Source organism: Denticeps clupeoides, chromosome 9 (genome assembly GCF_900700375.1).
Source record: "Denticeps clupeoides chromosome 9, fDenClu1.1, whole genome shotgun sequence".
In the NCBI taxonomy this organism is placed as follows: Eukaryota; Metazoa; Chordata; class Actinopteri; order Clupeiformes; family Denticipitidae; genus Denticeps; species Denticeps clupeoides.
The window spans coordinates 1443829-1465851 of record NC_041715.1 but is presented as its reverse complement, the minus strand read 5'-3'; the positions used below and the strand labels follow the sequence as shown (position 1 = coordinate 1465851).

Below are 22023 nucleotides of genomic sequence, written 5' to 3'. Positions count from 1 at the left end.
TCAAGTACAGAGGATAAAAAAAAAAGATTTGAAGAGACTGGGGACGTATTTGACAAGCCCAGGTCAGGAAGACCCCGTAAGACAACTGCTCGAGAGGACTGTTTGTTGGCTCAAAAATCCAAGGCCAGCCCATTTTCCACTGCAGCAGAGCTCCACAAGATCTGGCCACCTTTGTCAACCATTACAGTGTGTCGGATTCTGTCTCCAAATGTCCTCCATGGTGGAATCAGTGCCCAGAAACCAGCACTAAACAAAACACCATTGAAAAACCGTGTGGCATTTGCCAAGGCCCACAGCCTGTTAAAAGGATGGACGCTGGGAAAGTGGCAGAAGGTGGATTTTTCAGATCTTCTGTTGAATTAAACCACAGTCGCCGCAAATATTGCAGGAGACCTACTGGATCCCACAGGTTCCCCACAGGGATGCTCCTCAGCCCACTGCTCAGCTGACACACGACTGTGCTGCACAGTACAGTTCCAACCATCAAGTTCACAGAAAACATAACTGTAGTGGGGCTCATCACCAACAACAATGAGTCTTCCTACAGAGAGGAGATAAAACATCTGGTGGAACAACCTGACTCTCAATGTCACCAAGACCAAAGACTTCAGGAAGAAACCGACTGTCCCCACCCCACTGCACATTGATGGATCTGCTGTTGAGATCTTCAGAAGCGTGAAGTTCCTGGGTGTGCACATGGCAGACGACCTCTCCTGGAGCCTCAACACCACCTCCACCACCAAGAAAGCCCAGTAATGTCTGCACTTCCTCAGGAAGCTGAAGAAGGCCAACCTCCCTCCTCCCATCCTCACATCGTTCTACTGAGGGACCACTGAGATGTTCTGTGCTGCTACATCACCGTCTGGTACGGGAACTGCACTGCCGCTGAGCACTGCAGCAGATAGTGAAGACAGCAGAAAGCATCATCAGGGTTCCACTTCCACCATCTCCCAGCTTCATGAGAAACACCTCATCTGTCGACTAAAGACTGACCTCAGGGCAGCATTGATTAAATCAATAAATTTGTATCGTATTTCGTAGTGCATTTTTTTGCATTGCATAAAAAAAATAGCAGATGCTGGTGATGCCGCCCACATAAAAAAAAATGTCACTGTGAAGCAGACATGGAAGAAGCCTGGACCCCAGACATCTAAAGGCCCAGGAGGTGCCACCGCAGGGACAAATCTGGCAGTATATGGATGGACTGTCTAATATTATTTTATAATGGGCGAGTGAACCACAAAATGATCATTTCACTCAGCCAACTGTAATGAAAAAAAAACGTCATCAACAAACTCATAGTTACCTGCTTTGCCTGGCAAAGATCCTCAATTCTTGCCTCAATTTTTGATCAACGTAGCCACAAATCATCCTTGATTTGTGCACAAATATGTCGATGTGAAAGGAAGGAGAATTTTTAAGGGGACGTCACAGAGTTCAGGATATTCCTGCATCGATGATGCCCAGAATGACGAAAGAGGTCCGGAGCTAATGAGTTCCTTCAGTCTTCTGTCACTTTTCAGCTCAATAAGCTGTTCTCGAACAGCTCAATAAGCTGTTCTCGGATCTCGAACCCATGCAAAAGAGCGATAATCCTCTTTAAAGTACGTTGCAAATAGTTTCCTCATTGCTGACAGGTGCTCAGACACCGACTGAAATAGGGAGGAGAAAGTCAAGTCAGCTTTATTGTCAATTCTGCCACATGTACAGGACATGCAGAGAATTGAAATTGCGTTACTCTCTGACCCATACAAGTAACATTAAATACAAAAACAGTAACAGTAACACTGAATACAAAGGTATAAATACAATTTAAAAAAAAACACAATATACAATTTTAAAAACACCATATACAAATAAGGGCACATGGTGGAGAGTGCAAAACCAGGAGAGTGCAAAACCAATAGTGCAACAGAGGTAAGTTTAAAGTGACGAAGTGAAAGTGAGGTAGTTGGCAGACCAGAGCTGCACAGAGTGACTGGTGCATGGTCAGTTTGTGTGTGTTAGGGTTCAGAAAGTTTGTGGAGCTGAAGAGGGGAGTGAGGGGAGTGGGTGCAGAGCTGGGAGGGAGTTGAGTTTGACGTCCAGAGTTGAGTGTGACGTCCAAAAACTAAAGGAAATCTTTAACTGTAGCCTATATACTGACAAGTTTATTTGTTTTATACTCACACACACACACACACATATATATGTATATATATATATATGTGGGCCGTTATCGGCGTTAACGTGCTGCGTTAACGTGAGACTCTTATCGGGCGATAAAAAAATATCGCCGTTATTCTATTCACAAAGTTGGGCTGGGAGCTGGGTCTATACTACGCAAGCTATTGTGCCGGAGTTAAATGGTTACACTAGATTTATAAGTATATTTCTTCTTTCTTGTGTCTTTTACTTTCTTATTTCCTAAATACTTTTATTTTGTTTTTGAGACCCGGTTCAGGTCTCTTGGACACGTGGCGTGAGCTGTGAGAGGTGCGTGGGGATTGTGTGCAAAAAGTTATTTCTTTCATTTTAATTTATGTACATATTAGGAATATTTTGCATGTGTGTTATTTTGTGAATATTTTTTTAATGTTCTTTTAATACTGTATATTGTAGAGAGAGGTGCAGAAAGACGCGATGTGTGACGCGATGTTCTGACGCGATCTTGCTTTTTGTACAGAATACACTTTGCACAGAAAATCTCTTGGGTGTCAGCTCATCATTTGTGGTTCAAGAAACGAAATCAAAAAGTTACACAACGCAGAAGAAGAACCGCTACACTATGATGACTTTCACCTTGATATTTTAGCGCGGATGTATACCTAGCCGAATTGCACTGTAGGGGGCGAGAACGAGTCTTCGAACTGTGAAATTACCACATCAAACTTGACGTGGTAACATGGATGCAGCTATTTAACTGAATAAACAGTTGGTAAACACAAGTACATCTTATTGAACATAATTTATTTTCATCACCAATTATCATAGTAGAACAGCTTTCTCAAGCAGTTTGTGATGCATTTTGGAAACAGGAGATGAGCCCCTGGTCTAATGCGCCACCTGGCTTGAGAAACCCGTTCTCAAAGACTTACTTTTAGTCATTATTTGGGTAGCACACATATTCTGAATGCCTTCGGCAGAATTCAAATGAGCCATTTTAATCTAGATTAATGTAGATTAATCCAGATTAATATATTACTCTAGATTAACCTAGATTAATTCCAAGATTACAGTGAGATTAATCTAGATTAAGAAAATTAATCTATGTCCACCTCTAATATATATATATATACATACACACACACATACACACACACACACAGACGGACACACCTTCAGTCTGTCATAAAAATTTATTTGGATGTCTCAATTTTTTTTGCATTTTTCATATCCGTAGCAAATATGAAAAAAACGAATACGACAGTTTCGGACTCAGTCAGGGTGCAAAGACCTTAAACTTTTGAGGAGAAATCGAACAAATGAGCGCCGTTTCCTAAAATAAATAACGAATCATTTCCTAACACAAATAAACGAAATTAACATACTGCAGTTAAATTTCTAAATGTGCTGTTTTTATATTTATAACATTTGAAAACAGTTCAGCAACATACATCACACGACCAAGAGATCTGACAATTGACCATCACGTCACAAATGAAAATTTGACACTGATTTCATATGACAGTTCAACAAACAAGTATATTAAGTCACTTAAATTTTTTATGAATTAATGACTGTTTTGGTCTATTTTAGCAGGGAAAACAGACCTGATGAATCCAAACAAAGATCAGAAATTTGCAATTTTTTTCCTCCCATCCTGTAGCCTACACGCCCCCCCCGCGAGAGTGTCCACGCCTTGAGCATTCAGTTTAACAGAACAGAGATGGTGGAAGTGGAACCCTGATGATGCGCTCTGCTGTCTTCACTATCCGCTGCAGCGCAGTTCTCGTACCAGACAGTGATGTAGCAGCAGAGAACATCTCAGGTCCCCCAGTAGAACGAGTTAAACAGTCACTTCCTGCCAATCAGTCTCTCCTGGTGACTTCAGATTGTCTTGAAGTGGAGCAGATTTAGTTTGTCCTCCTCAACACTCTTGAGCTGCTGATCTGAAGGAAAAGTTGGAACAACCCGGAGTAAAATGTCGGCAAGTTTGTAGGTGTTATTCCCACCCTAGGTGGCGCTGTTTCAGTGTTATGCCCTTAATCGAATGTAAAAGCAAAAACAGTAGAAAAAGCGCCACCTAGCGTCCATTAATTCAAAGTGCACAGAGAAGTGTGTGTGCGCTGGACACACAGGTTTTACACACATTTCTTTGGCCACTTTAAAATAATGCTGCATTCATGACTGAATATTCACACATTTACCGTATCAAACTGCTACAGGAAGAAATAAAAAATCACCCTGGAGCGGCGGTGCTCCCTCACGCTCCCTGATTCGTTTGGCGAGCTCTTCCATCCGCTGGCGTTCCTGCAGCAGATGCAGGTCTTCCGGAACAGGCTGTGCATCATCCAGGACGCGTCGACGCCGAGGCCAAGGCGCGGCACCAGTGAAGCCCATGAGACTCGGTGGGACTCGAGGTCTCGAGATCTCGAGGTCTCGCAAGAGCTGGGGATACTGCGGGGTCTGGACGCCTCTACTTATTTGAATCGGTCTTTTCTTATAAAAGACGAAAAGTAAAATGAAGAAAGTAGCAGCAACAACAAGCAGCAGAACGATCCACTTCATGTAGGAGATGTCGTCTTTGTTAAATCCATCTGTAAGAAGAGATGAGGATTAGACTTCGCCCACATCGCTCTTCTCTTTATACCTTTTACATGAATAAAGAGCAGTTTCCTGACCCCACGGGACAGATATATGAACGTCGTCCCTCTTGACGTGACACCGATATTCCTCTGTGCTGCTGGCTGGTATTTCAGCGGTCAGCCTCATCTGAACTGTACCGTCCATATTGGGACGTGGTCCAGTTAGTTGTAGTCCAGTGTCCAGCACCACACCAGCTTTTGTAAACTGGACCTGGACCCCTGATAAGTCTGGACCTGATACGCAGCAACTTAAAGATCTAGAAGGAGTTCCAGGGACAGACTTGGACAAAATATGGACTTCAAATCCTACAAAGACAGAAAAACTTATTTCATTGTGTTTTTATATCAATAATAACAGAACAAACGTCTTGTCCAATATTTCATTTAATTTGTCCTGCTTTTCTTCTGCTCTGTATTGTAATAGATTCTTACCTGTTTCTGGATGTTTCCTCCCTGCTGCTTTCTTCTCTACAAACACATGAAGGATTTTTCTGCACCAGTTCTGGCTGAATTCACCATCTACAAGATTCCTGTCACTGTTCTGGTTCCAGTTTGAAGCTACTGGAGCAGCCAGTTCAGAATCAGGTTCCCATGTTTGGGTCGTGGTGTTGAAGGTCAGAAAGTCGTCACCATTTAGACCCCATTTGTCAAAACTTGTGACCTCTGACCTGTTGCCAGTGCAGCCGCGGTGTCTCTGGACCAAACCTGCAATTATTTATAATATTTAATATTTGATGTTTTATCTATAATGAAGTTCACATTTTACTTGGTTTCAGATTAAATGCAACACTAAATGGTGCTGGACATTTCACAATTATGCAAAAGAACAAATTCTCAGTTTCAACATTATATATTATATTATGGCCTGTTATAAACTATTTAGTTTCCTGTGTGAATTATTGTACAGAAACAGATTTAAATCGTCTAACCTGTTGTTATATTGACTATTTTCATTATTTCCTCAAACCGTGTTACTTGTTCCTGGTACTGATGACTACAGAAGTCCCGTCTTTCCTTCAGATCTTCAGTATTGAATGTTTGATGGACCCAGTCCTGTCTGGGTTCGTCTCTCAGCCCGTTATCATCACAATAAAAGACGGTTTCACCGTCAAACACAGTCGTCTGATGGAACCGTTTGTTTCTGTCCAGATCCTGCTGTACTGTGGACTGGAACTCCAGACTGTGATGTTCTGAAGAAAAATAAACCAATATTATGTTGAGTAATGAATATCAATCTGACCTTGTTTTCTTGCTTCATAAATATGTGAATATTACAGCACAGTCAACAATCCTCCAATCCTGTGTTGGTTCTGTAGGATAAAAGTGACCTGAACCCAGCGCTTAGTTCAGTTTATTTGTGTTCAGTAACATCACCTCAGTTCCACCACATTACACGTACTAAACGTTACTGGTTTATACGTAAAGTAAAATAAAGTAATAAAAAGAACCACAGGAGCTTGAACCTGTCTGGCTGGAAGAGTCAACCACGCATCATTGTTTACTTTGTGCATCTTCACGTGTTCGGCAGGGTGACTGAAGCGCGGCATTATGGGATTTGTAGTTTATGTGTTATCAGGGGGTCATATCGCCGGGCCATTATTATAAATCTGTATTAAATGATGCCGAATTTGACCCCTACGTGTTACATTGAGTATTAATTGGCTGTAAAGCCACGTGATTCGACTGCACATTAACATGTCAAGTGAGATCAAGAACAATGTCAAGAACAGCCAGACTGTTACGTCCCTGGACGTATGCTCTCACATGTTCTGTGTTTCTGGCTGTGTTTTTTACTGTTTGTATCGTTTGTTTGGTTGTGTATTGCATGTGTAGCAGTGGACCTCCTCCTCTCCACACCCTTGTTGCGTTTCTGAGACCCCTAGACTTAGGAACGTGACACAGACAAAAAGTTAGATCTGTACCCTGACGTGTTAATGAAGGGGTAAAATCATCATATAGTGGCGGCGGAGGCCGGCCGTGAGTTGGAACCAGCATGCCTTGCGGGTGATATGCGCCATGACGGGTGCTGTAAATATTGTGAATTTGGTCTGTTTGGGACATGTGAGCTCTGAGGGGGAAGCGGCACACCGGGGAGTAGATATACGGGGTCGTGGGGGAGAAGGAGGCCTGAGGAGGAGGTTGGGACCGTTGGCGCCGTCTACTGGCTCATGAATGCTCTACATTCAAAATGGACAAGACTCACAACATTATGTGATTTATGGGATTATTTGTCGTACAGAGGGTAAAATTAGGGCACAAATACGATAACTATCTTACGTCTGGCAAGACTTGCTTCTATTATTTAAATCCTATAATCTTCTGCTATATGCCACACAATTCACTGACTTGATCTTTAATTTGAACTGTGGTTTGCAGGCAGTTCATCATCTTGTCTTACCAGATTAATTACGTTACGAGCTCGGTTTAGTGAAAAAGTCTGCAGTTACTGCACATTCACCTGCGTCTGTTTCCAGAACTTTCCTCTTTTTAATTTTAGCCTCGTCCGCGCCACGCTAGCGTGTTACGTCAAGTTGGTTCTGCAAAAAAAGAGAGCGACCTTTTTTTGCCGTGATGCTGAAGATCGCTGGAGGCAGTCCAGTATTAATAAAAAGTGGTGACCATCGCAATTATTGATAAAAAAAGTTCCCAAGTGAATTTTACCGTGAAAACGGTGTTGGGCCAGACAGGTAAGAGTTGATACTATTTCTAATAGTTCAGAATGTTGAGTGGTAGATCATTACAACTTTATATTAATTTCCGAATGTCACGATGGCGAGCTGACAGGGAAGGTGTAAGATGGGACGTCTTGGAGACATGACACTCCTGTGCCTTTGTTGTGCATAGAGATTCAACACCTCCGTTTTTGCATCCCTTTGTCAAACTGCATTCCAACATCCGCCGAGCCAAACATGTGAGGTGTCGGCCGTCGGGACCGCCCACTCTCTTTGTCTTCCCCAGATCGGAGGCACCGGGGGCAGGTTCTGATTGGTCTGTGACAACTTCCTGTAGGCCAGGGGTATAAAGATCTGTTCACATGTGGGAAAGGGACTGGGCTTTCTTGCTCAGGGTTTTTTCCATCGGAAGCCTTCTGACTTCCGAGTCTTTTCTCTTCTCTCATTTTTTCTCATGGCTTTTTCTTCCCCCCCCCCCTCTCTCTTTACTCTTTCTTCTTATTTTTGTTTTCTCTGTAACCTTGGTACCTTTTTACATACTATATTCACATGTAACTGTAATAATAATTTACCAGTGTAGGAACTGTTCATTTTTTAACCTCTATTGTGCCAAGCCTCTTTCTGCCAGGTAACATCAAGTTGGAGTGGTTTGAATACAGTGTTTTTGTGTGGGTAGAGAAAGAGTTTTCTACACTCTGTTCTCTTCCCACCACACTTTTTACAGAGGGAAGCGTAGAGGCGGGACATTCGGGAAACAAGGATTTATTAAAAATAATAAGTAAATGCAAAAAACGCGTCTCGTTGACCGAAAACAGTTCAATTTCAGGGGAGAATATAAACTTGCCCGCAGGCGTGTGGCGGTTGCCAGAACTCAAAACACAAAACTGGTTCACACCAGAGTCCACAAAAATGTTGCCGGTCCCCGGTGTGGGGGTCCCTCGGGCTGGCTCCCCAGCGTGGTCCGGTGTGGCGGCCCTGGTCCCTCGGGCTGGCTCCCAGGCGTGGCGCCCCGGTCCCTCGGGCTGGCTCCCCGTCGTAGTGGCCCCAGACCCTCGGGCTGGCTCCCCGGCATGGTCCCGCATGGCGGCCCCGGACCCTCCAACCTGGACACACGCCACACGTCCCCTATGACGTGTCTAGCCTCATTCCCTGCACCACGCAGGGAGGCGGTCCTGGAACCTTCGGCGACCGTTCCAGGCACCCCAGTCTGGTGCCTTCTGGGACCATGCAGCCCCTCATCCCCCCCGGGATGTCATAAATGTCTGGCATGTACTTGCTACTACACTGAATGGTCCCGGGACAATGGGGATGTCTCAGCTGGGGAACATCCGGGCAGAGGGAAGGCGGGTCGGGGCGACCGGAGCAGGCGTATTCCCCCGTGAGGCAGTCCAGGCAGCGCAGTTGCTGGCTGGTGACCTCCCATCGCCTTGTTCCACCAGCTTACCCCCGCATCGCCGTCTTCCTCCTTGCGGTTGTCGCACCCCCGGAAGTCACGTGGGTTTTCACGGACTTCACGACAATCTCGAACACACGCGATGGGCAGAGCCATCCCTGCCCCGACCGCCCACCAATCCACGTCATCGCCGCTTTCGTCGTCCGTGTCCTCCCACCGGTGGTCCCAAGGGTCGTCCACCCTGCTGGCATCCTGGACCCAGGGCGCGACCCATGGGCAGTACTCTGGCCATTTGGGCTGGAGGAACACCGTTGTTGCTGCTTCCGGGTTTTGCGGATTCTCCCGGGGGTGACCTCATCACGTGGCGCCATGGCTCGCCAGGAAGAAACCGCTCCACCAAAAGGGTGGCGCGTCACACCGCAGTTCCTCCCTCCACGGCCATCTCTCCTGCCGGTGGCCACTTTTACCATGCCGGTCTGCGTAATTCGCGGCACTTCTTCTCTGCCTCTTTCCTCTGTGCTTTTGTGGGGAGCGGCCACATTCTGTCACGACGGCAAGCTGACTGGGGAGGAAACTGAAGAGGCAGGACATTCGGGAAACAAGGATTTATTAATAATAATAAATAAACACAAATAAACGCAGCTCGGTGGCCGAAAACAGTTGAACTTAAGCGGAGAACATAAACTTGCCCGCAGGCGTGTGCCGGTTGCCAGAACTCAAAGCACAAAACTGGTTCGCAACAGAAACTCAAGTTCACACCAGAGTCCACGAAAATGTTGCCGCTCCCGAAGGGGCGGAAATCCCTGGCTTTTAAAAGAGGTCCTGATTGGCCACACCTGGCAACATCAGCTGTGGCCAATCCTGACACCGAAACAGATTTCCTTACTATTTGTCTGGCTAAACTATACAGGTGTAATACCTGTATTGCGCCATTTAAGGTGGAACGGTCAATTCGAATAAGCAGCTGCGAATAAAGAACTAAACTACCGCGTCTTGCAACCAAGTACCAAAAAAGGAGAACAGTGGCCCTGCTGTCCCCAACACCGCCATTCAAAGCTGTCGCGGTCACCTCCATAGCAGGAACCGGAGCTCAGGAACAGAAATAAGGCGAGCAGGCGGTCACCAGGCGTCATATTCCGCGGGTCCCGTCTCCAGCAGCGGGTTAAGCAGGCCGCTCTTCTCCGGGTTTCACTGCTTCTTCTTGTCGGGAAAATGCTGTTTTAAAAACGTCCTTTAGAGTCTGAATAAAATCCACCAGTCTTCAGCGACGCCCACAGTCTTCTGGAGTAGAACCCGCCACGACTCCTGCTCATATTTATAGTCCACGCTCAGGGCTGCTTATAGTGTCTGGGCCACATGTGGACTATAAATAGCAGGAGTCACGGTGGATCTATTCTGCGAAGCGCGCATCAAGGCTTGCTTTTTTTATGTGAGGAGTCCAGAAGTGGGATTGATTCCAAAAGTTGTTTGAAAGTGAAAGTGCTGGAGTGTATTAGATTTCTATGTAGTGTTGTGGTTGTTGAAGCTCGTATAACCTGCGGGAAGAAGCGACGCTGACGGGCCTTTTTCACCATGGTGTCCATGACAGGTCCTGCGTGATGTTAACACCGAGGTAACGGAAGCTGTCCACTCTCTCCACTGGGCTCCTGTTGATGACAGGGGTCTGGTAGGTCCCCTCCTGCTTGGTACTAAAGTACACTATTAACTCCTTTGTCTTGCTGACAAGGTGGAGATTGTTCCTCCACCAGTTCGCCAGATTTCCAACCTCCTCCAGGTAGACCGTCTCGTCGTTGTCAGAGATCAGGTCCACCACGACGATGTCGTCAGCAAACTTGATGATGGTGGTGGAGTTTGTAGTGGCTGCACAGTCGTATGTGTACAGGGAGTACAGCAGGGGGCTCAGAACACAGCCCTGGGGGGCTCCAGTGCAGACATTTACATTTATAGCATTTACCAGGCGTCCTTATCCAGAGCGACTTACAATCAGTATTTACAGGGACAGTCTCCCCGTGGAGACACTCAGGGTTAAGTGTCTTGTTCAGGGACACGATGGTTGTAAGTGGGATTTAAACCTGGGTCCTCTGGTTCTACTACCCTACTACCACCAATACAAAGTACCAAGCTGTACAGCACCATCTACAGGAGTGGAGTACATCAACCTACGTCCTCGTCTTCGTCCCCTTATCCGGGTGTGGGTCGCAGTGGCAGCATCCCAAGTAGGGAATCCCAGAGATCCGTCTCCCCAGCCACCTCCACCAGCTTATCTGGCAGGACCCCAAGGCAGTCCCAGGCCAGACTGGAGATATAATTTCTCCAGCGTGTCCTGGGTCAACCCAGGGGCCTCCTGCCCAAAACATCTTCCAAGGGAGGCGTCCTGCAGGCATCCTGACCAGATGCCCGAACCACCTCAAGTGGCTCCTCTCGATGTGGAGAAGAAACTGTCTGAGATACTACCACTTTGCGTTTTGAACTGTCGTGGTCGCTTATCATCTTTCACTCCCAATTCTGCCCCAAAATGCTGCCATGAATAAGTAATGGTACTGAGAACTTGTGGGTGATCTTCAGAAAGGAGGTGAACAAACAGAAAACCACCAACTGTGGTCAACTTCTCACAAGAAAGGATCACTATCAGAAGCTGATATTCAGTTTGCTTCAGCAGGCTGCAGAAGAAGGGACAATGCCTGGACACAGTCCTCTGATGGAAACTTTTGTTTCTGTCCAGATCCTGCTGTACTGTGGACTGGAACTCCAGACTGTGATGTTCTGCAGAAAAAGTTTTAATATGTTCTCCTAATATATCAAGCTGGTAATATTTAGTTACTCTTTAATTTCGCAGCATAACAGCTTCATAAATATCTAGGTTGTCATGAAAGACTAAACTGTTCCTGATACTGAGCAGCACAGATTTCAGTTCATTGTCATGCAGCACAATCTATGATATTTATTACTGTTACATACCTGAACTTCTAGACAGATGTATGAATATTAAAAACACAATCCAGTCCATTACTGTTCAGGTCAGATGAGCACAGGCTGCAGCCGCCTCTCATGCTGGGGGTGGAGTTCCTCACAAGTTCTCCGTCAGGGGACGACATGGGCTAAATACGTCTCATATTCGGTATGTGGAATATGGGATATGCTGGGCGTAGGACTGGCGGATCTGTTGGAATGTGGGGTACTAAAGTCTATTCTTAGTTCCTATGAAACTACACAGTGAAAATATGAATAAAGATTAATATTCACTTTCCGCAGCTACAGTCTCCACAATCTTGTTGTAGTGAGTGTTTGTGAATGTGAGCGGAGCCCCCGGGTCACAAGGCTATTGGCCCCGCCCCCTTCCGGTAACACCACTGAAATTTCACACCAGTCAAAGTGCACCACGCGCTGTAATAAGCACCCCAACATCTGTCACCAGTGGTGTTGGGGTGAACTTTGAACATGAAGCACATGGAGAGAAATTATTGAAGGATTTAATAAAACACCCTCATCTCCTGCCCTCATTCACATGCAAGTTCAATTTCCACCTTACCAGAGTGTGTGTGTGTGTGTGTGTGCGTGTATGTGTGTGTAATAATTACTTTTATTCACATGCTGGAGATTCTAAATCATGGCCTACCAGACAGGGGGACATTCCAGAGTCCTGAAAAAGATCCAACAAACACATGCACACACACACACACACACACACACACACACACACTACTAGTCTATTCTGTGTAGAATACATGTTCTATATAAATCTAATCTGTTCAGGAGAGAAAATGCTTTTGTTGATTTTGTGTAAATTGCTGAAATCTGCATTTATCTTTGTGGCAAATATGTAATCTGTTCATGCAGATTTATTCATTTCACACATTTTAAAAACATATAAATATCCTGACACCTGACAATAAATAATTCTTTGCACTGTTTTAACTGACTGTTGTGGACTTAAAACACATAAAACACACCAGTAGGTGGAAATCTTGTCCTTCAAACTAGAACAATTACCAAACTCTTCAAGTTTTATGGTTTTGTGTTGTACAAGCAGCAATTAAATTCTTAACTGAATGTTCCTCAATAGCCAAGACAGATTTTTGCACATAACACACATAATTCGGTGTACAATACATATTCTGACTAAAATCACAGCACATCTATTTAATATGCATTTCCACAATGGACATGACAAACTATATAATGAAACTTTGTGGCATAATTAGAACAACTTCCCGGTACTGAAAGGTACAGATTTCATGTAACACATGTAGACGATCTATTACACTGGTCAACAGTGAAAAAAAGGTCTAACTTTTTATAGCTGATTTAGGATAATTTTAATGCGCTAAATCCAAAAATCACATTGGTTTTGCGCTACCAGGTCAAATTTTGATCTATTGTCGAAATTAGATAAACTGATGCCATGCAAAGCATCACATAAACTACATTGTGTGCGTGTGTGTTTCTCATTTATAGGCCTATAATTAAAATTTTGTTGCTGCATATTACAGCAGTCGAGGTTTACCAAGTACCCCTGCTTCCTTTGCATGTGGGACAGTAGGGACAGAACTCATCATTACATACAGAAGGACTGGCCTGAACGGAAGGAATTGGTGCCTTGCAGAGCAGAGAACGTCATCAACAACCCTCTGGTGGACAGAGATAAGATATTCTTCCCACCACTGAACATCAAACTTGGTTTGATTAAGCAGTTCACCAAAGCATTGGACAAAGCTGGTGGCTGCTTCATTTACTTGTGCCAGGCTTTTCCATGATTGACCATTGAGAAGTTAAAGGCTGGCATCTTTGACGGTCCTCAAATCAGTCAGCTCATCACAGATCCTCAGTTTGAAAAGTCAATGAACGAAGTGGAGCTGGAAGCGTGGAAGGCTTTTGTTATGGTTGTGAAAAACTTTCTGGGCAACAATAAGGCCCCTAACTACACGGAACTTGTCACGAATATGTTGACTGCTTTCAGGAACCTCAGATGCATCAAAATGCATTACTTATACTCACATATGGATCGGTTTCCGGAAAATATTGGATCTCTGAGTGATGAACAGGGCGAGCGTTTCCATCAGGAGATGAAGGAGATGGAGAACAGGTACCAAGGTCAGTGGGATGCAGTAATGATGGCGGACTACTGTTGGAATCTGACTAGAGACATCCCTGCCGCTGGACATTCCAGAACTTCAAGGAAAAGGAAATTTAAGCCCCAAGTTTTGAACAGAAAATTGCACTATTATAAAATCGTGTTCTGTGGGCCAGAAATATGTTAAATCAGCAGAAATATATTAGACAACTCACAAAAAAAATTTTGTAACCCAGTGTTATTATTGACTGTTTATATCCGACTCACGTAAACCGCTTGATAGATGTATGAAAATTAATAACTTGATAGACCGTCTCGTCGTTGTCAGAGATCAGGTCCACCACGATGGTGTCATCAGCAAACTTGATGATAGTGGTGGAGCTAGTAGTGGCTGTACAGTCATGGGTGTACAGAGAGTACAGCAGGGGGCTCAGAACACAGCCCTGGGGGGCTCCAGTGCTGAGAGTGATGGTGGCTGAGACATGTCCACCCATCCTTACTGCCTGTGGTCTCCCAGTTAGGAGGTTGGAGATCCACTGACAGAGAGATGATCAGAGTCCCAGGTGCTCCAGCTTGGTGGTGAGTGTGGAAGGGATTATCGTGTTAAATGCTGAACTGTAGTCGATGAAGAGCATTTTAACATCATTTCCCTTCCGAGTGTCCAGGTGGGTGAGTGCTGTGTGGAGGAGATGTGAGATGGCATCTTCTGTGGATCGGTTAGGACGGTAGGCAAACTGTAGTGGGTCGAGTGTGTCCGGTAGTGAAGAAATGATGAAGTCTCTGACCAGCCGTTCAAAACACTTCATCACTACTGAGGTGAGGGCTACAGGGCGGTAGTCGTTGAGGGAGGCAGGATGGGGTTTCTTTGGGACCGGAACAATGATGGACTCCTTGAAACATGTGGGGACCACCGACTGAGATAGAGAGAGGTTGAATATCTCTGTGAACACAGGTGCTAGCTGGGTGCTAGCTTATGACTATAATTACAACGTGTTCTGCTTCATTCCAAGAGAGTGGTAGTAGTTTAGCGGGTAACACACCCAGGTTCTAATCCCACCATTGTGTCCCTGAGCAAAACAATTAACACTAAATAGCTCCAGGGCAGGACTGTCCCTGTAACTACTGATTGTAAGTTCTTGATAAGGGCGTCTGATAAATGCTGTAAATGTAAATTATGACAATTTGACTTTGTGAGATTATTTAACATTAATACAAGTTCCTCTAGCCTGTCCTGCAGGAGCTAGAAATGGTGATAGGTGTAAATTGCTTCGGTCATCTGCTTCACCGTGCGGAAAGCGGCAGATCAGATGGTCGTATCTGGAATTTCTCTCCTTTTGACGTCATAAGGAGGAAGGTTACCCACCCCCTTTCCCACCCCTCCCCTAAAAAGTCACTACACTGATCGTCATGCCTTGAAATCGTGTAAAGAATTGCAGTTGTTTGATGATTATTTGTGAAAATTAGCACTAATTTTTAGTTTCATCATGTAAGATTTGATGTGTTGATTTTTTTCTGGAAAAATGGTGACACATTTCCTCTAATGCCCTCAACATCTATAGGCTGCTCTCCTCCTTGTCCCGCCTCTCTCCTCCTCATTTGCATTTAAAGCTACAGACACAGAAATGTCGCGTCCTGGGAAGTCTCATTGTGAGACTGGTTAAAGTGGCTGTAATTTCGGAAACAGACTTCACATACAGTATTTTGGGATTCAGCCAAACACAGAAACCACAGATTCCAGCCTGTAGATGAAGCAGCAGTGGAATTTAAGGTATCATCAAAAAATTATACAGTTATGGTCGGTATGATCAGTCAAACTTTTGTCTTCATCAACCTGTTTAAATATATGATTAAATTTTTATATTATTTAAAAAATATAATAATATTTTCTAGCAACACACTTTTAAAACAAACCCAATACTGAGCTGAAGGTTTCAGGTCTGTTACATGATGAATCTTCCTGTTTTTTTTCAGGAGAATCTGAAGATGAAACTGAAGCCCCTACAGAAGACGCTGAAGATCTTTAAAGATGTTAAACTTACCTGGAATCAAACAGCAGAGAAGATTCAAGTAAAATAATAAAATACAACATTACAAACACTGAATATCAATAATACTGTACAGCTACAATTTAGCAATAAGAACAAAGACTGTAAACAGAATATTAACAATATCAACGTTAATCACACACAGATCCAGACCCAACACACAGAGAGGAGGATTAAGGAGGAGTTTCAGAAGCTTCACCAGTTTCTACACGATGAAGAAGCAGCCAGGATAGCAGCACTGAGGGAGGAAGAGGAGCAGAAGAGTCAGATGATGAAGGAGAAGATGGAGAAGATGAGTAGAGAGATATCATCTCTTTCAGACACAATCAGAGCTGTAGAAGAGGAGATGGGAGCTGAAGACGTCTCATTCCTGCAGGTACCAAGACTGTTCTTGCTCTACCAGGATTTTTATAGATTTTATTAATAATAACTGGCATATTCCTGTTTCTCAGAACTACAGAACCACCATTACAAGGTAACTGACAGGCTTCTCTATCATCTCTGTGGTTCTGAACCCAAACCCACAGCAGCTCTGACTCCTGAATGTTATTCCAGAACCCAGTGCAGACTGGAGCATCCAGAGAGGCTTTCAGGAGCCCTGATCCATGTGGAGAAACACCTGGAGAACCTGAAGTTCACAGTCTGGGAGAAGATGAAGAAGATTATTCACAGTGAGTCTCTCACACACACGTACTTGTAATAATAATTAGAATAATTAATTTGTGATGATAACATAGAAACTGCAGCAAAGTTTACATTCTGAGAAAGATGCTGGAGATTGTTTACTATAGTGAGTTATCATAAACAGAAACATGTATTAATAAAGAACAATATTTGTGTTTATTCAGTCATATCAATCCTAACTTCTGAATATAAAATATCAGACCTGCATCTTCTCTACCAAACCTCATGTGTGTGTTTTTCTCTCTTCAGCTCCTGTGACTCTGAATCCCATCACTGCTCACCCACATCTCGTCCTGTCTGAAGATCTGACCAGTGTGACATTCAGTGATGAGAAACAGAAGCTTCCTGATAATCCGGAGAGATTTGATCTGAATGCAGCTGTTCTGGGATCTGAGGGCTTCAACTCAGGGACTCACTGCTGGGATGTTGATGTCGGAGAAAATACATACTGGGCACTGGGTGTCATGACAGAATCTGCAGGGAGGAAGGGAGAAGTTTACAGCAGGAGTGGAATCTGGTATATGTTTTATTATGCTGGTGTATATTATGCACGTTCTACACCGAATCCAGAGACTCTCCTCAGTGTTAACAGGAAGCTGCAGAAGATCAGAGTGACGCTGGACTGGGACGGAGGAAAGTTGTCGTTCTCTGATGCTGTTAATAACACACATCTACACACTCACACACACACACACTTTCACTGAGAGAGTCTTTCCGTACTTTAATACTGGCTGTAAACTCTCTCCTCTGAGGATCTTACCAGTGAAGGTTCGTGTATCAGTAGAACATCAGAGCTGAAGATGATGCTGCATCAGTTTCTGGGTTTTAAACATCACAGAAACGAGTCCCAGAATCTGATGGTTGTTTCTCTTGTTTTTTTCACGCCCTTATCCAGAGCTCCTTACAATCAGTAGTGACAGGGACAGTCCCCCCCTGGAGACACTCAGGGTTAAGTGTCTTGCTCAGAAGAAATATTCTGGCATGTTCATATCTAGTGGCCGGGTTTGTATTTTAAAATCGTGTTTTTATCTAAATAACTAGGCTTGAATATGGTAGAATATCGTATTGTAAATTCTCACTGTTTGACCCTGAGAGGCGTCATTTCCAAAGTAGCAGATGTTCCCAGAAGGATCCAGTCCAGTCCAGTTTTCCACAGTTTTGTGTTATAAATGTTTTATTTTTCATGGCTGCCACTGATCATTAAGGGTGATGGGCTGAATTCAGAGGACACATTTCTTTGTGTTACTATGTGCTGTGCTTGTTTTGTATCACAATGACAAAAAAAAATAAAACACTTTCTCTTGTGTGTTGTTACGTTTCTTGTCCTTGGGTAGTACAATTGAGGGGACGGACTTGGTTATTGGTGACTCCGCCCACACCACCATTTGACGTCTACAAGATGTATTTAAGGACGCCTCTTACACACAGACACGCCCTAGTGCTCACTAGAGGTGTGAACCTTCACTGGCCGCACAATTTTATTCGATTACGATTATCAATGCCCTGATATCGATGCATCACGATACATCCCATAAATGTTCTACATTGTCACATTATGAGTAGTGGTATAATACACTTTATGTCAAAAATGATTGATGACTTATCAATATAAGGTGATTTATGTCCTCTCCCTGACCTTTCTCTAACCCCAACCTCTCCCTATGCCTGTGGTAATGTGTGTGTGTTTACCACGGTGGCATAGGGTGATAAAAGAGGCTAAGGCTGTCTCTGAACAGAGTACGACCGGTTCTGTTACAATGTCCAGTCCACTTGCAACAGCTATGAAGAGACGAATCACTCCAACGCCTGTTACAAACAGGTTAGATTGTGATACACCATTTGCGGGAGGAGAAGGCCTCGATCCTTGGTGAATTTTCTTCAGAACCCTGGCGGATGTGAAGAATATGAATGGATGTTATACGATGGACGTGTCGGTGGTTATATTTTTGACAAGACGTGTGAGATTGTACTCGGTGGACACGGACCAAGAGTTTTTTCCGGACGAGCAACTGTGTGTATTGTTTTATGCTGAAGACTGGGGTTTGTTCAAGAATAACGAGTGGAAAAAGATTGAAGACGTAAATACAGGGCTGTTCTACATATCGTGGGCCGGGGCTACGGATGAAAACCATTACTACATGTGCAGTGGACTTCAAGAGTCAGAGTCTTACATTTACGTGTGTAGTCGTAAGAATGTCAGTCGTGTGGTGCCTGACTTTGAACGCCGTGTGTATGGCTCACCACAGGATGTGAAAGCGATGTACCCGTGGAAAGATGTGGCCATACTACACAACGTCTTCAAGAAGATTGACAGATTGTTTAAATGGAGTGGAGGTGACAGGAGGCGGAGGTGGAGTGTGACAACGCCGCGTCACACCCTGAACCACCGCCCACACCGGCTAACCATTAAAAAGCAGAACAGACCCTCAGACCCCAACACAAGCTGCTGATTGGTCACAGATTCTGTTGCGCCATGTCGGTAGACAACCCGCCGCTGCAAACCTCTGATGAGAAGACACCAGCGGCTGCGGCACATTCGCGTGAGGCCTTAAACTCGTGGGGTGGCGACGAATTGGATTGTTCGGCACTAAAGGCTTTTAAACTCATAAAGGCTTGCGTGTGCAGAATCCTCCACAACATCGTCGGTCGATTGCAACAGGAGACCTGTTATGGCTGCATGGTGGACCATCCGAGTCAGACCCAGCATCCATGTCTCTATGAGCCAGAGGGGTATTTCTTCACGGTCAACATGGACAAGATAAAACAGAGACTATTCCAGCCGGAGACACATCACCTCATCACAAGCGTTCTAAGGTCATGCGGCGTCTATGTACATCCTCAGGAAATTGACGGATCAGTGGGGGCGTTCGCCTATGAGTTACTTCTAAAGTTGGACGGGATAACTGAGAAGCTTGCTGACTCACAAACTGCTGATGTATTTTATGAAGCGCTAAAGAGTTGGGGTGAGAAGTCTGTTCTGTAGACGTGGGTCTTGGTCCGTCAAAAGATTTTGTTAAATCTGAACTAACATCATTGTTGTGTAACGTTATTGCGGATGAAGTGTATGATTTTAAAACTCTTTATGTGACATCTTGCATATGTTTGGACAATCTTAAAAAACATATGATGTTATCCAGAAGAATTTCTATAGTTTGGTCTAATCTTGTACGTGTGTGTGTACATGCTGACGGGTTTTGTCATGCGTCTATATGTAGGATCATAGAAAGCATGTTGTGTAATCATCGTTTTAGAATAGGTCATATCATTACGTTGTGTGCTTATGTAACCGATGTCTGTATTGTTAAACTGTAGCTGGGCTCATCACCGGTGGCCAATCCTGACGGCGCATAAAAGCCGGAGATTTACGCCCCTTCGGAAGGGACGACATTTTTGTGGACGTTAGTGCACTGTTGTGTAATAGTGCATTTTCAGTTCTGGCAATCGCCACACGCCTGCAGGCAAGTTTATGTTCTTTATTTAAGATAAATTGTTTCCGGCCACTGAGCCGCGTTGATTTGTATTTATTGTATATTTATAATAAAACCCCCGTCCCAGCATGTCCTGCTTCTACACTTCCCTCCCCCGTCAGCACGCAGTCGTGACGTACGACCAATCCAATGAAGACTCTAGAAATAACTCCCCAGCAAACCACAAATAAAATAAAACCTGTAGAAAACTCACTATGCAGAAGAACCAGATATTCATGGATATTGTTGGTACAAAATGGGAGCCTTTACTGGATCTAATCAATTCATATATAAGCACTGGCTATGTCCATAAATTACTTAAACGTAGCGTTGTGGAGGAAGAAATATCAAATTTAATTTGTCACATACATATTCATACACAGTAGTGAAACTCTTTAGCGACTGCTACAGAGCACAGTATAAAAAATATTGCAAGTATACAATGACCCAATATGCAAATATAGCAAACATAACCAAATGTTACACTTTTATGTCTTTAACATAACAAAAGTGAAAAATATTTGTGCAAGAGTAAGAAAAAAGAGTAAAGAGTTTGTGCAAAAATTCTAGGGGGGACTAAGTCCAGAAGTGATTGAAAGTGGAAGTGAAAGTGCTGGAGTGTATTAGAGTTCTATGTAGTGTTGTGGTTGTTGAAGCTCGTATAACCTGCGGGAAGAAGATCCTCCTCATTCTCTCTGTGTTGGACTTCAGGAAGCGCTTCCCTGATCGCAGCAGAGAGAAGAGTCCATTGTTGGGGTGGGTGAGGTCCTTCACTATCTTCCTGGTCCTGGTCCAGCACCGTTTGCTGTAGATAGATTGAAGGTCAGGGAGCTTGGAACAGATCATGTGTTCAGCTGATGGAACCATCCTCTGTACGGCTCACATGTCCTGCATGGTGCTGTTCCCATAACTGCAGGAGTAGAAGTTCCTGAGCACCTTGGAGGGCAGTTTAAAGTCTCTTAGGCATCCGAGGTGGTAGAGACGCTGCCGGGCCTTTTTCACCACGGTATTGATGTGACAGGACCATGACATAATTTCCCTTTCGAGTGTCCAGGTAGGCAAGTGGAGGAGATGTGAGATGGCATCTTCTGTACAGCGGCTAGGACGGTAGGCAAACTGTAGTGGGTCGAGTGTGTCCGGTAGTGAAGAAATGATGAAGTCTCTGACCAGCCGTTCAAAACACTTCATCACTACTGAGGTGAGGGCTACAGGGTGGTAGTCGTTGATGGAGGCAGGATGGGTTTTCTTTGGGACCGGAACAATTATGGACTCCTTGAAACATGTGGGGACCACCGATTGAGAGAGAGGTTGAATATCTCTGTGAACACAGGTGCTAGCTGGGTGCTAGCTTATGACAATTATGACAATAATTACAACGTGTTCTGCTTCATTCCAAGAGAGTGGTAGTAGCCTAGTGGGTAACACACACAGGTTCTAATCCCACTTACTACCATTGTGTCCTTGAGCAAGACACTTAACACTAAATAGCTACAGGGCAGGACTGTCCCTGTAACTACTAATTGTAAGTTCTTGATAAGGGCGTCTGATAAATGCTGTAAATGTAAATTATGACAATTTGACTTTGTGAGATGATTTAACTTCAGTACGAGTTCCTCTCGTACTAAGACCGATATAAAAGCAAAAGTTTAATAATAGGTGACCTGTCACTGAATAATGGGCATTGGTTCCACATGATTCATTTGATTTAGGCTGTCCTAATTCCTTCACATTATTTCAAACCAAACATATTACATTTACATTTACGGCATTTGGCAGACGCCCGTATCCAGAGCGACTTACAACGTGCTTTCAAGTTACCATCGATGAAGAGCTCAATTCCGGTCCACTAGGACCCCAACTATGAATACATCTATTTAATTCACTCTGTTGTAGATTCTGTACGC

General features: G+C 44.2%; 1 protein-coding gene and 1 long non-coding RNA gene across 6 annotated transcripts; one reads left to right on the top strand and one right to left on the bottom strand.

Moving 5' to 3' along the window:
- Window positions 1-3323: 3323 nt before the first annotated feature.
- On the bottom strand, window positions 3324-11915 carry LOC114797434 (HLA class II histocompatibility antigen, DR beta 3 chain-like). 5 transcript variants are annotated; one of them, XM_028992398.1, is made up of 6 exons: window positions 11811-11915; window positions 5717-5977; window positions 5220-5492; window positions 4824-5093; window positions 4386-4739; window positions 3324-4091 (listed from the first exon to the last, which is right to left on the bottom strand). In XM_028992398.1, the coding sequence occupies exons 1-6, from the start codon at window positions 11857-11859 to the stop codon at window positions 4030-4032; spliced, it is 1269 nt and encodes a 422-aa protein (XP_028848231.1). In that variant the 5' UTR covers window positions 11860-11915; the 3' UTR covers window positions 3324-4029. The 5 variants fall into 5 exon arrangements, with proteins under 5 accessions (XP_028848231.1, XP_028848230.1, XP_028848229.1 ...); XM_028992397.1 differs by lacking the exon at window positions 11811-11915 and adding an exon at window positions 9927-10243 and having other exon boundaries at window positions 5717-5982; XM_028992396.1 differs by lacking the exon at window positions 11811-11915 and adding an exon at window positions 9922-10240.
- A 3559-nt stretch (window positions 11916-15474) lies between these two features.
- Window positions 15475-16171, top strand: LOC114797468 (uncharacterized). Its single transcript, XR_003750864.1, has 3 exons — window positions 15475-15691; window positions 15895-15990; window positions 16114-16171. It is a non-coding gene; the product is annotated as an uncharacterized LOC114797468 (long non-coding RNA).
- The last annotated feature ends 5852 nt before the right edge of the window (window positions 16172-22023 follow it).

Coding starts and splice junctions, on each gene's coding strand:
- LOC114797434 (XM_028992397.1), bottom strand. CDS start 9,985: ATGACGCCTGGTGACCGCCTGCTCGCCTTATTTCTGTTCCTGAGCTCC. Junction 5,983..9,926: donor CTGAGCTCCGGTTCCTGCTA/TGGAGGTGACCG, acceptor GGTTTATTTTTC/TTCAGAACATCACAGTCTGG. Junction 4,092..4,385: donor GGGAGCACCGCCGCTCCAGG/GTGATTTTTTAT, acceptor CTTTTCCTTCAG/ATCAGCAGCTCAAGAGTGTT.